Raw genomic sequence first — 13,233 nt, forward strand, 5'->3', positions numbered from 1 at the left:
TTTACCAGCTGAACCACCAGGGAAGCCCAAGAATACTGGAGTGGGTAGCCTATCCCTTTTCCAGGGGATCTTCCCAACCCAGGAATCGAACCAGGGTCTCCGGCATTGTAGGCAGATTCTTTACCAACTGAGCTATCAGGGAAGCCCTATTATATCGAAGACGCCTGCTAAGAGAACCTATCTGGGCAAAACATAAGATAGAACTGCTCCATTCTAAGATTTTCCCTTTATCAAAATAACCTGTATTAAGAAAGCAAAGTAAAATACTTCCATGTATCATCAATTCTATGCATATCATTGCCTATGCATTTGATAAAATTCTATTTGTGTATTAATCCAAATTTCTAAGACTACCTTATAAAAATAAATACCCTTCAATGCTAATATTATAGGCTGTCAGGCTTTTTGGCTGTAAAGCTTTATAGCCAGATTTAAATGATACACACAAGTACATTTTCTATTTATTTACTTGTCAGTGATAAACCTGGGATTTGATACACCTAAATAAGAGAATATTAAAGTGTAAAACACACCATTATGTATAATGCACATATAAATTAATGAAATATAGCTTACCATTTAAAAAATCACTTCTCTGTAACAGTTACAACAGTAATTTTAGGATATCCTAATACAGGATATGAATCATTTTGAAGTTATCACACCTCACATAAAATTTAAGCTATGTTTGGGATTTGAACTTTACAAGTATTTCCACGAACACTATGCTGGAGTACTTCATGTGACCATAGCTACAAGCAAATAAATGCACAACCAAATAATGTTTTCAAATCAGTTTAAGGCACAACATAATTTGCTAAAAGATTTAACAAGGACCTTAATTTCTATAACATGCTATCAAGGATTTACTAATGATCTAGTTATTGCAGCAGGGATATTGTATGAAGGGGAGAAATGAGGACAGCATAAAGATTTATATTAGATAAGCTTTTCTGATTGAACAAGAAAAAATATATAGATTGTTTTATATTTGGGTTTTCACATTTTCTCCTTACCTTTGGGAGTTTTTGCAGTAAACTCAGGATCAAAATAGAAAGTATCTTCAGGCCTGCCAGTTGCAGGTTTAAAAGGTGGATGAATTTCTCTTCTATACAGTTTCTGGAAGTGAAAAAGAGAGCCTTAGTCATGTGTTAATTATTTAAAAAAATATTTCAAGCAAGTTTTCATTCGATACTTACATTCCAGTCTATAGTTGAGAAAAATGAATGTCTTTTAATTTCTTCAACTCCGTCTGGTCCTGCACCTATCAAAAATTAATTAGCTTTGATTAAATGGCAATTTTATTTCAAGGATAGATATACAATGCTTATTTAGTCTTCACTTTTAACACCTGCCCTAGTACTTCATAATTCCACAACACAAATATCCATCCACCCCCTAGAAAACAAACATCACCAAACACAAAAAAGAAACAAATTAAGAATTTTACCTAATCTGTTTGCAGGATTTCGTTTGAAAAGCATTCGTAAAAGACTCTGGGCTTCTGGGCTCAAAAACTGTGGCATCCCAAGTTTGGCTCTAAATAATAAATCCATACAATAACATTTTATTTTTTCAGGTATCTGTATTTTATTTTTAAAATGAACTTTTAATTGTAAGATAATTGTGGTTTCAAACTCCGTTTTAAGATATAATACAGAGAGATCCTATGTATCATTTACCCAATTTCCCCCAATAGTAACATCTTATAAAACTATACTGCAGTATCTCAACCAGGATATTGACATCGATAGAATCCACTGATCTCATTCAGATGTCTTCAGTTTTTATTGCACTTATTTGTCCGTGTGTTTAGTTCTATGTCATTTTAAAAACTGGAATTGATTTACCTTATATTATTTTTAGGTGTACAGCATAGTGATCCAGTATTTCTGCAGACTATATTCCACTTTCAGTTATTATGAGATAATGGCCATAATTTCCTGTGCTATATAGTATATCCTTGTTGTTTATCTATTTTACACATACTGGTTTGTATCTGTTAATCCCATACCCCTAATTTGTCCCTCCTGCTTCATCTCTTTGGTAACTGCGTGTTTTCTATGTCTGTGAGTCTGTTTCTGTTTTACATATACATTCATTTGTATTATTTTTTGATTCCACATGAAACATTCTATTTTATGGCTAACCATTTTGTGTGTGTGTGCACGCGCGTGCGCACGCACACCAAATCTCCTCAATCCAATCATCTGTTAATGGCGATCTGGGTTGCTTCCATGTCTTGGCTATTGTAAACAGTGCTGCTATGAACATTGGGGTGCATATATCTTTCTGAATTAGTGTTTTCATTTTTTCCAGATATATGCCCAGGAGTTAAACTGCTGGATCATATGGTAGTTCTAATTTTAGTTTTTTGGAGAACCTCCCTACTGTTTCCATAGTGGCTGCACTAATTTATTTATGTTCCCACCAAGAGTGTATAAGGGTTCCTCTTTCTCCACATACTCTCCAACACATTTTTATTTGGTTGCTTTGCGTGGCTTGTGAAATCTTAGTTCCCTGACCAAGGACTGAACTTGGGCCCCCCACAATGAAAGTATGAAGTCTTAACCACTGGGCCACCAGAGAAGTCCCATCCAGTATGTGTTATCTGCAGACTTTTTGATGACAGCCATTCTTAAAGGTGTGAGTTGAAGTTCTATACCATTTTATCACATTTCTAAGTTCCTGCAGCCACCACCAGAGCAAAGGTACTGAACAACCAGGATCCTTCAAGTGGCTCCTTCACAACCCTACCCACCTCCCTCCTTCCCTGATTCCTAAACTCTGGAAACCATAATCTATTCTTCATTTCTATAAATTCATCATTTTAGGAATGCCATGTAAAATGGAACCATATAGTATGTAATTTTTTTCATGCAGCATAATTTCCTTGAGATTCATCCAAGCTGTTGTATTAACAGTTCGTTCCTTTTTATTGCCAAGCAGTATTCCATGACAAGGACATGCCACAGTTTGTCTATTTACCTGTTAAAGGACATCTAGATTGTGTCCAGTTTGAGGTATCACGAATAAAGCTGCTATGAACATTTTGGTCAAGGTTTTTGTGTGAACACATAATAGAATGTTAGCCCAAAATCTTGTAATGAATTTTTTCATTTTTCAGAACTTTTTAAAAAAGCACTACTGTAAAAGATCGATCATCTGGATCTGTTACTAAGATCTCTGTGACTTTGGGAAAGCCAACCCCCCTGAGCCTGTTACCACTTCTTCATAAGCAAGGGGATATGGATGTTAGATTAATGGCTGCCAAATGGTAGACTTGGAACCCTTTCTCAAAAGGAATTTAAGAAATCCAACATTTAAAACTGTTAAGAGAACATGTATTTCCATATACCTATTTTTTCCTTCCATTCCCTTTAACAGCCCTGAAAGGAGAGGAGCTGGTGGGAAAGGGGTCTGTGGAACATCTAAGATGTCTGTGGTACAGTCTGAAAACCACTGGCTTGGATAAGCTTGAAGGTCTGTTTCAGCTCTAATATATAATTTTATTCTTTTTCGTAACCTACAAATTAAGGAAACCAATGATCCTGTAAGTATGAAAATAATAACAGAGATGGACAAAATAGCTAGTAGAGAAATTTCTATTTCAGAAATAGATCCATTTATTATTCAGTGAGTTGTTATTGAAGCTACTATGTGCTAGACACTGCTTAGAGCTGAGCATACACATAAAGACAGCCCCCAATGGTGAGTGATGAATATGGGTATAGATAACCCTTGTACATTAAGAGACAAATCCAGAAGGGCATATGTGAAGAGTGCTAAGGGAACATGTGTGCATGCTCAGTTTCTCAGTCATGTCCAACCCTTCTGTGACCCCACGGACTGTAGCCTGCCAGGCTCCACTACGACTTCCCAGGCAAGAATACTAGAGTGGGTTGCCATTTCTTTCTCCAGAGGATCTTCCTGACTCAAGTATTGAACTCATGTCTCCTGTTTGGTAGGTGGATTCTTTACCACTAAGCCACCAGGAAAGCTCAAGGGAACCGTAGGGGATATTTATTTTAATATGGGAGATTTTAAAAGGCCTTAAGTGCAATTAAAGGTTGAGAATCTATTCATTTGGTCAGTATTCCTTCAATACTTTACTAAATAACATTAATTTCTCTAGACACTAAGCAATAACAACAGAATATTTCATGATCCAATGAGCTTGTGGAATCTCATCTATTATACCCCATGCTGGAGACATAAAATAAAAATATGTTGTATATGAAAGGTTGATAAATGTGAGTTAAGAAATCAGTATTTTTCTAAACATTTGTTTTTAGCATCTCTTTTTCAGACAATACCTATTAACATCTTCTATAATTAGGGTTATGTTAAACAACAGAAACAAGGGGAAACACCACTGTATTGGGTAACATGAATATAGTAGAGATCCTTAAAACAGTGGACTAACAGACCATACTTATTTTCAAGAAGGAAATGCCAAGGGAAGTACAGAATGATCTTGAGTGGTAAAAAGTGGTAGGCAGTGGGCTTTCTACTTAGAAGCTTGACCCTATAGTGTGGGTAGGAGGTCACCATGGGTAGGAGATCTGAGAGCTATAAGCAGTACAATACAGAGGAAAGGTTGGGAGAGTGAAATAATTTCTGAGAGTGAATTTAGTGAATACCTATGAATGCAACAGGAAGAAATTAAGAATGATTTCTATGTTTCTGGCTTGGGAAATAGGGTGCATGGAAATGCTGCTAATTGGGAATACAAGAATAGGAACAGAACGGCAAACAAAGATAAATTTAGCTTAAAAATATTAAGTCATGCAGTCGTTTGTTTTGGGTGAGACATGCAGGTGGGTAAATGGAAATTCAGGTTTGGTGTCTGGTAAATTAAGAAACAGTGACTTGGGAGTAATTAAAATATTTAATAGTTATTGGAAAGATTGATATTCAGGAAAGTGAGTCCAGGGGGGAAGAAAAGCACATCAGAGATGGAACCCTGGGGAACAAGAAAATTTAAAAGGTGGTCAGGAACAGAACAATTTGGGCATTAAAAGTAATGACTGAAACTGGCTGAATCAAACATTATTAAATCCCATGAGCTTGTTACAGTTTAAAAAAAAAGGAAAAAGAAAAGTCAAAAGTAACATAAAAACCCAACTCACAGTGGACATCACCCCCACTGGAAGTAACTAGGGCTCTGACAATTGGAAATAATTAAGAAAAGAGTCAAATATTTATTTTGCATTTGTTTCAGCCTAATTTCAAGATAACTAAATAAACCTAGCTGATGAAGAAAAGTTTATCATTTTGGAAAACACCAGCTAATAAATGAACAAATAACAGAAAATACACCATTTAAAGTCCCTAATAAGAAACTGTTTCAAGTAATGATTATAAATGGATGAAACTATTAGATGAAAGCCTGACAGGGAACTTAACAATGGAGGGATCAGCTATAATCGCAAGAATTCATCACATACAGTGGTGCAACACAGTGTTGTAAGTCTCCTGATGTGATGTAATAGGGTACAAAAGCACAAGCTATGGAAATAATCTTGCCAAAGAAGTTTAACCAAAAATGGGATAAAGGAATAAGTGAAAAAATACCACAAAGAGAATTTAAGAAACATCCACATTCCTGGGAAAAGACTAATTGTTACATAACCATAGTGACAAGTCACCAGAACCAGTCAATTGATCAAAGACAATTTGCCTAGGTGAACAGCCTTTCCTTTTTGTTCTTGCAAACTAACCATTCAATAACAGCTGTTCATCTGTGAAAATTAGCCAAACAAGAATGAACTAACTCCAATAACCAGACTTGAGTACCAACAGTCCCACCCAAGTAACTACACTCTTACAGATGATGTCAACTCACTTAAGGCCCTGAAAACCTGCCAGTTCTTGAACTCCACCTTTCCTCCAAACCCTATACAAGAACAGTGGTCTACTATGCTTGGAGAGATGCTGCTGGACCACCATCGCTTTCCCTTACTATAGTAAGCAACAGAACCACCTTTATACTTTTTGTTTCAGATACTGAGAAGTGGTCTTATCTTTTGACAAGATAAATTTAGAAAGTGAAATGATATAAAAGTGACTTAATTTCTACAAGTAAATGGCAGGGGAAAAACAGGAGTACACTGTTCTAAATGAACAGAAGCTTAAGAAATATAACCAAAGGAAATGTACAAACTTGATCTGGGACACAGTTTTAGAGAAAACCTGAAAGATCTGGTTAAGGATTGATATTAGATGACTGTTACCATGCAAATTGAAGCAGCTAAGAAATGACATGCCTGGAATGCTTGAAATATCTCAGGAAAGAAGAAAAAAAAGAAAAGACTAGACAAAGCAAATGCAGCAAAATCTTGATGACTCTTGATTGGTATATGTATGTTCACTGTATTCTATTTTTGCAAACTTACACTGGAAATTTTTCATAAGAGATTTTAAAAAGAGAAAGGCAGGCAGAGAAGGAATAGTCAAGCAAAAGAGATCAAAACAGGAATGGTTAGAGAGGTGGGAGCAACAGATAAAAAGTAGGAAAACTAAGTGGGGAGGAGGAGGCCAGCAGGGTCAACTATTCCTCAAAAAGACCTTCCTTAACTGTCCCACCTAAAACGACTCCTGCCCTCACACTTCAAGAGTACCCTGGCTTACTATCCCCGCTGCTCCTATTACTATAGTAAATTATCGTATTTATTTGTTTAGAGTAATTCCTTTGTTTCCCCCACTAGAACGCAAACTCTGAGACGACAGAAGATCCTGTCAGTCTTGTTCACACTGCATCCTAAGTACATACATATAGCAAGACCTCAATCATCTGTTGAATGAACTGTAGGGACAAATGATATAAAGAGTCACCTTTCAAACAATCTGTCACTGATTTGAGCAACCAGGAAATTACTGATGATTATAGTGAGAGACGTTTCAACAGGGTGGTGGAAGTGAGCAACAAAAGACTGGTTATGATAAAAGCAGCCAAAAAGGTAACAAAAAGCATAGACTACTCCTTAAAGAGCCACTGTATTGAGAGAGTGCAGGAAGATGCTGCAGAAACTTGAAAAAAAGGCCAAGTCAAAGAAATGGTTTGATTTTTTCAACACTAGAGTGTGAGTATTAGTTGAAAGGAAGGGGCCAGAGTAGATAAGAGTGATGAAGGGTCAGTGAACATTTGTTTACATAGCAAATACTTTTTAACGTTTTTTTATTATGAAGGATAACATAAAAGTGCAAAAAACAAAACAAAACAAAAACCCCGAAGTACACAGCTCAATGGCTGACCACAAAGTGAACAGTCATCTGACCAAGAAATAAAAGATTTCCAGAACCACTCATCCAATATAACTACTTTCCTTATTCTGGCACAGGCTTTTGCCATCTGAATATGGACCCTAAAAACTATGTTTTAGTTTGTCTGCTTTTAAAACTTTATAAATAGAACCACCTATGTACTATTCATTTTTTGTATCTGAATTGCTTTTGCTCAACATTCTTGTGAGGTTACCAAGTTGTATAGAACAGTGGTTTGTTAATTTTCTTGTATGGCACGCTACACCCGTGGGCAAAAGGCTTCAGCCTATTTTTGTATGGCTTTTGAACTACAAATGGTTTTTACATTTTAAAAGTGTTAGAAAGAAAGAATAAACAATACAAATATCTGAGAGAGACTGCGTGTGGCCTACAAAGTCTAAAATATTCATAGACAGTCAATCCCTGTTATAGTCCACTATACGAACTTACCATAATTTATTAGTCCATTCGTCTGTTAACAATCTAATTTCTAACTTTTGGCTACTATAAGTAATGTTGCTATGACTACCTGAGTACTGGTTTCTCAATGTGCAAGAAGTACCTTGATACATTTTTCAAGTTCTCTGCACTGAGTTCTTACATAACTTCTAGATTTATTTCTAGGTTTGATATTTTTTATACTATGGTAAACAGAATCTTTTTTAAAAAATTACATTTTCTGTTGCTAGTATTCAATCATGAAATAGATTTTATTTATTGACCCTTTATCCAGCGACTCTATCAAGCTTTTATTAATACCAAGGATTTATATGAAGATTTGCATTTTTTATGGACACAATCATTTTAACTAAATGACATTTTTTCTTTTTTTGGGCCATGCCATGTTATATGGCTTGTAGAATCTCAGTTCCCTGACCAGGGATCAAACCTGGGCCCCTGGCAGTGGAAGTCTGAAGTTCTAACCACTAGATGGCCAGGGAATTCTCAATGACAATTTTATTTCTTCTTTCTAAATCTTAAACTTTTGGTTGCCTTACTGTACTTGTTAGTACCTTCAGAACAATGTGAACAGAAGTAGAATAATGGGTATATTTGTCATATTCCAAATCTCAAAGGTAAAGCTTTCAATATTAGCATGAAGATAATTATATGGGTTTGTTCATATTTCAACCATATAATATGAATATCATAATATCAATGAATTTCTTAGTTATTTATTGTACTATATCTAACACTCTAAAATCTCATTTTTTAGTGTAGAGCACTGATTTTTAAATCTCATCAAAACACACACAACTCAAGGCATACTTACTTAAGAATCATAGTCATTGTTTCTTTTCGATCTTTTCCTTGGAAAGGTAGTGTACCAGTGAGCATCTCAAACTATAAAGAAAAATAAGAGGTATTAGTAAGTATAAAATTTTATCAGAAAGACAAAAAGCATCGTTTTAATCACAATCAAATCTTCTAAAATTGCTATAGAATAAAATAAGTGACATATTTCTACTATAGTCACTACTGAACTTTAAAAAAAAATACAAAAAAAACTCAAACCTTACCATTAACACACCAAAAGACCACCAGTCTGCACTCTGAGTATGACCTCGACGATTAACTACTTCTGGAGCCATGTATTCCACAGTTCCACAAAAAGAATATGCTTTCTTTTCATGGTCAATAGACTCTTTACTTAGGCCAAAGTCTGAGAAAATAAATACCAATTTCATAAATACCCTACCATAATTTGCACATACAAAGTTCAAACGTTGACTTCCAAAGTTTACATTAATAGTTCTAATATTCACATTACTTAAAAATTCTAATTCAAGTTTTTAACACAATATGTTACTTAATATTTATATCATGATCAACCTTAAAGGAAATTATATAGAGCAGGAGAGACTATTTTAACAAAATGAGGATTTTTACCTGTTAACTTGATATGACCTTCTTCATCAAGAAGAATGCTGAAAGACAACAAAGTCAGAAAATCTTTTCAAACCACCAAAGAGAGATTTTTAGAAGCTAAAACTGAAATTACTTTGCTAAGCATCAGACCACTACAGTCATTCCAAAACATTGCTTTAGACTGTAAATAAGAAGGCAAAGGTAAAGGAGGAGAAAAACTATTCTTTTGGACACACACATATAACAAATCCCAAAGGCAAAGTGATATAAACTTGTATTAAAGAGCCAGGGACACTTGAGAACTATGAGGAAAGGAACTAAAATCTATTCCTGTAAGTTGCTCTTTCTAGTGCCTTTCTGCATAGGTAGCCTAACTAAACTCCCTAGTGCTTGAACAATAGACAAAGGGTCTGGAAATTTAAGCCAAATGTGTTAGAGCTGCCATTTTCTTGGTCTTTTAAAAGGCATCTGACTTAGTCATTCCTTCCTAGTTTATTTTCTGACACAACTTACACAATCCTCTTCTCTTCAACACACCTTCCTCACACTCCTTGCTTTTCTTTGATTCATCCTTTTATTGTGTATATTGGTATTACCCAGTGTTTTCTTTTTCAGTAAACTGAGAGCTCCTTGAGACTTTGACCTTATTCATCTTGTAACTCAGTGTCTGGCAGAGCACAGATAAGAAATGTACATTGCATGAATGAGACCAGTCTGTAAAGGGCCAATACAGCATACCAAAGACTTTGGATTTCTTCTCAAGGGCAATGAAGATCATAAAAGATTTACATGCAAGGAAGGCAGAGATAGTCAAACCTGTGATTTTAGAAAACAATTTAGAAGGAAAAATAAAGAATATTTATTGTGCTCTTAGGTATGGGTTATGATAAAGAACAGAAAGCTAACCAAAAAAATCACATGGATCTCAATGAAGTTATGAGCCATGCCATGAAGGGCCACCCAGGACAGACAGGTCATGGTAGAGAGTTCTGACAAAACATGGTCCACTGGAGAGGGAATGGCAAACCACTCCAGTATTCTTGCCTCAAGAATCATGGACAGTATGAAAAGGCAATATAATATGATACTGAAAGGTCAGCGCCCAGGTCAGTGGGTGTCCAACACACTATGGAGGAAGCAGAAAAATAGCTCCAGAAAGAATGAAGAGGTCGGGGCAAAGTGGAAACAATGCTCAGTCGTGATGTGCCAGGTGGTGAAAGTAGTCTGATGCTGTAAAGAACAATACTGCATAGGAAACTGGAATGTTAGGTCCATGAATCTAGGTAAATTGGATGTGGTCAAGCAGGAGATGGCAAGAGTGAACATCAACATATTAGGAATCAGTGAACTAAAATGGATAGCAGTGGGTGATTTCAATTCAGATGACCATTGTATCTACTACTGTGGGCAAGAATCCCTTAGCAGAAATGGAGTAGCCCTCATAGTCAGTAAAAGTCTGAAATGCAGTACTTGGGTGCAGTATCAAAAATGACAGAATGATCTTGGTTTGTCTCTGAGGCAAACCATTCAACAACACAGTAACACAAGTCTATGCCTCAATCTAATGACAAAAAAAGCTAATGGTTCTATGAAGACTTGCAAGACCTTCTAGAACTAACACGCTAAAAAGATGTCTTTTTCATCATAGGAACTTGCCTCCAAGTCCATCCACACTACTGCAAATGGCAAAATTTTTTTTTTTTTAATGGCTGAGAAATACACACATCTTTTTTTATCCATTCATCTACTGGTGGACGGTTAGGTTTCTTCCGTATCTTGGCAAGTGTAAATAATGCTGCCATGAACACTGGAGTATGTGGACTACATCTCAATAAAACTATTTCTAAAAATTCTTGATAGAACAAGGTTCTTGTTTATATCCTTTTTAAAAAAGGATGAAAAAAACCCTTTCTTGCTCAAAGTGGTAGACAGTAAACACTGACAAATTAAAGCACAGAACTGTGTGCAATTTTTAAATATTAGTTTCTTGGTAACCACTACTATAAAAGTAATGTAAAATTTGCTCAACTCACACCAAAAATTTGAAATCACATCGAGAAGAAAATTTTCAATAAATGGTCTTTGGAGGAAACAATTAGCTCCATGCCATCCCTCATACCAAAATTTTTCTAGATGGAGTTAAAAGTAAAAAAAAAATAAATAAAAGAAATCATGAAATTAGAAGAAAAAAAATCTGATCATGAACTTAGTCAAGTTAGAGAATTATGGCTCCTAAGAATAGAAGCCATAGAAGAGATCTCAACAGATTGGTAGGCCTGAGAAAAATAATACTTGTACAGGTTAAAATACTATAAATTTTTAAAATAAACTAGAAAAGCATATCTATAATATATATCAAATGGTAAAATCTTAGCTTATAAGGAATGGTCTCTTATAAATCAATGAGAAAAACATAATCCTCCAAAAGAAAAACTAGCAAAGGCAATGAACAGAAAAATCACACAAAAAGACAAACTGCCAATAAATCTATGAGCAAAGATTTGAATGTAAATGAAAACAAGATAACGTGAACAGATATTTTGATTAACAGAAATTTAAAAGTATGAGAATACAGAGGGTTAGCAGAAATGTGAAGCACAGGCACTCTAACTCAATGTTTGTGATAGTTCTATCAAATAACATTATTTTGTTTTACTGCTTAAATAATTACATTACATTGTATTAAACTTAGCAGCATGATTCCTTACTTTTCTGGTTTTAAGTCTCTATAGATTATTCCCAGGCTGTGTAGATGGTCTAAAGCAAGTGCAAGTTCGGCCAAGTAGAATTTGACATCTTCTTCTGTGAACATCACCTAAAATAAAATAATAATTTTTCTGTCTTTATTTTCTTTTGGTGTTTGCTATTTTTATTTAAAGTTCCACTCTACAGTTTAAATATTAAAAGTTATAAATATGCTAATTAGATGTAGTTTCCTGTACAATTCACTTATGGAAGATATTTGCAAAGATGATTACATCAGCCAATTAATGACTTACTAAATGCTAAATATGCATTGTGCGGGAAATAATTTTACATTTTGTTAAATAACAACTATATTCAGTTTGTGCCACTGTTGCCCCACCATAATAAAATCTTAGAAATGAAAAATGATCTTTACAATGCATGCTGAATTTCCACTACTGATTGTTCAAGGATATTTGTTGATATATTATTGCTTCTGAAAAACCTAAAACTGAAAGAAGCAGGACAAAAGACAGTTTATCAATTTAAAAATCTACCTTCAGAATAAATTCAAAAGTTAGGAAAATAACTCTTTTTGGTTCTGATTCTTCAATGTAAGAATCGTGTGCCACTTGAGAAAATATGATAAGCGTAATATTGAAACATAACAAAGCTTTACTTAAAACAGGATGCATATAAATAGATTTAAAATAGAGATTAATTATATACCTCTTTGGATAAGCGTGTAAACAAATCTCCTCCCCTGAGAAAGTCCAATATAAGATACAACTTCCCTTCAGTTTGAAAAGCTGAAAGAAGCAATAAAAATTTCCATTTAATTCATAGTTTAATTTTGGGGGCTTACATAAGGTCAACTCATTCACAAATAAATACTATTTTAGCAATTAATGACTATATCATCAGTTCAGTTCAGTCGCTCAGTCGTGTCCGACTCTTTGCGACCCTATGAATTGCAGCACGCCAGGCCTCCCTGTCCATCACCAACTCCTGGAGTTCACTCAAACTCATGTCCATTGACTTGGTGATGACATCCAGCCATCTCATCCTCTGTCGTCCCCTTGTCCTCCTGCCCCCAATCCCTCCCAGCATCAGGGTCTTTTCCAATGAGTCAACTCTTCACATGAGGTAGCCAAAATATTGGAGTTTTGATCTAAACTAATTTTTATTTACAAGTTAATCACCAATTCCTCTTAGTTTTCATGTAGAAATGTTAAATACAGTGTTTTTTATTATGGAACCACCAGAACATTTGTTAGATTTTATTCAGGCAATAGTCTCTCAAGAATACAACAGTTCTAAAACATGTGGTCAGTTAAGAAAAATTCCTAACAGAAAAGACTTACTTAACCATGAAACAAAATACAAAAACCATGTCACTTAACTACAAAAAAA

The 13,233-nt window shown here is 34.9% G+C and overlaps 1 protein-coding gene across 22 annotated transcripts in view; it reads right to left on the reverse strand.

The window, feature by feature from the left end:
• Nucleotides 1-13,233, reverse strand: part of RPS6KA3 (ribosomal protein S6 kinase A3) — a 147,239-nt gene that overhangs the window by 22,192 nt on the left and 111,814 nt on the right. For all 22 annotated transcript variants that reach the window (XM_042241830.1, XM_042241836.1, XM_060407733.1 and 19 more), the window contains 8 exons: nucleotides 12,550-12,629; nucleotides 11,844-11,950; nucleotides 9,157-9,194; nucleotides 8,787-8,929; nucleotides 8,540-8,610; nucleotides 1,451-1,539; nucleotides 1,200-1,264; nucleotides 1,017-1,119 (listed from right to left, as the gene is read on the reverse strand). In XM_042241830.1, the coding sequence (XP_042097764.1) occupies nucleotides 1,017-1,119; nucleotides 1,200-1,264; nucleotides 1,451-1,539; nucleotides 8,540-8,610; nucleotides 8,787-8,929; nucleotides 9,157-9,194; nucleotides 11,844-11,950; nucleotides 12,550-12,629 (696 nt within the window). The remainder of the gene's footprint in view (nucleotides 1-1,016; nucleotides 1,120-1,199; nucleotides 1,265-1,450; nucleotides 1,540-8,539; nucleotides 8,611-8,786; nucleotides 8,930-9,156; nucleotides 9,195-11,843; nucleotides 11,951-12,549; nucleotides 12,630-13,233) is intronic.

The sequence above is a fragment of the Ovis aries genome, chromosome X (genome assembly GCF_016772045.2).
Source record: "Ovis aries strain OAR_USU_Benz2616 breed Rambouillet chromosome X, ARS-UI_Ramb_v3.0, whole genome shotgun sequence".
Lineage (NCBI taxonomy): Eukaryota > Metazoa > Chordata > Mammalia > Artiodactyla > Bovidae > Ovis > Ovis aries.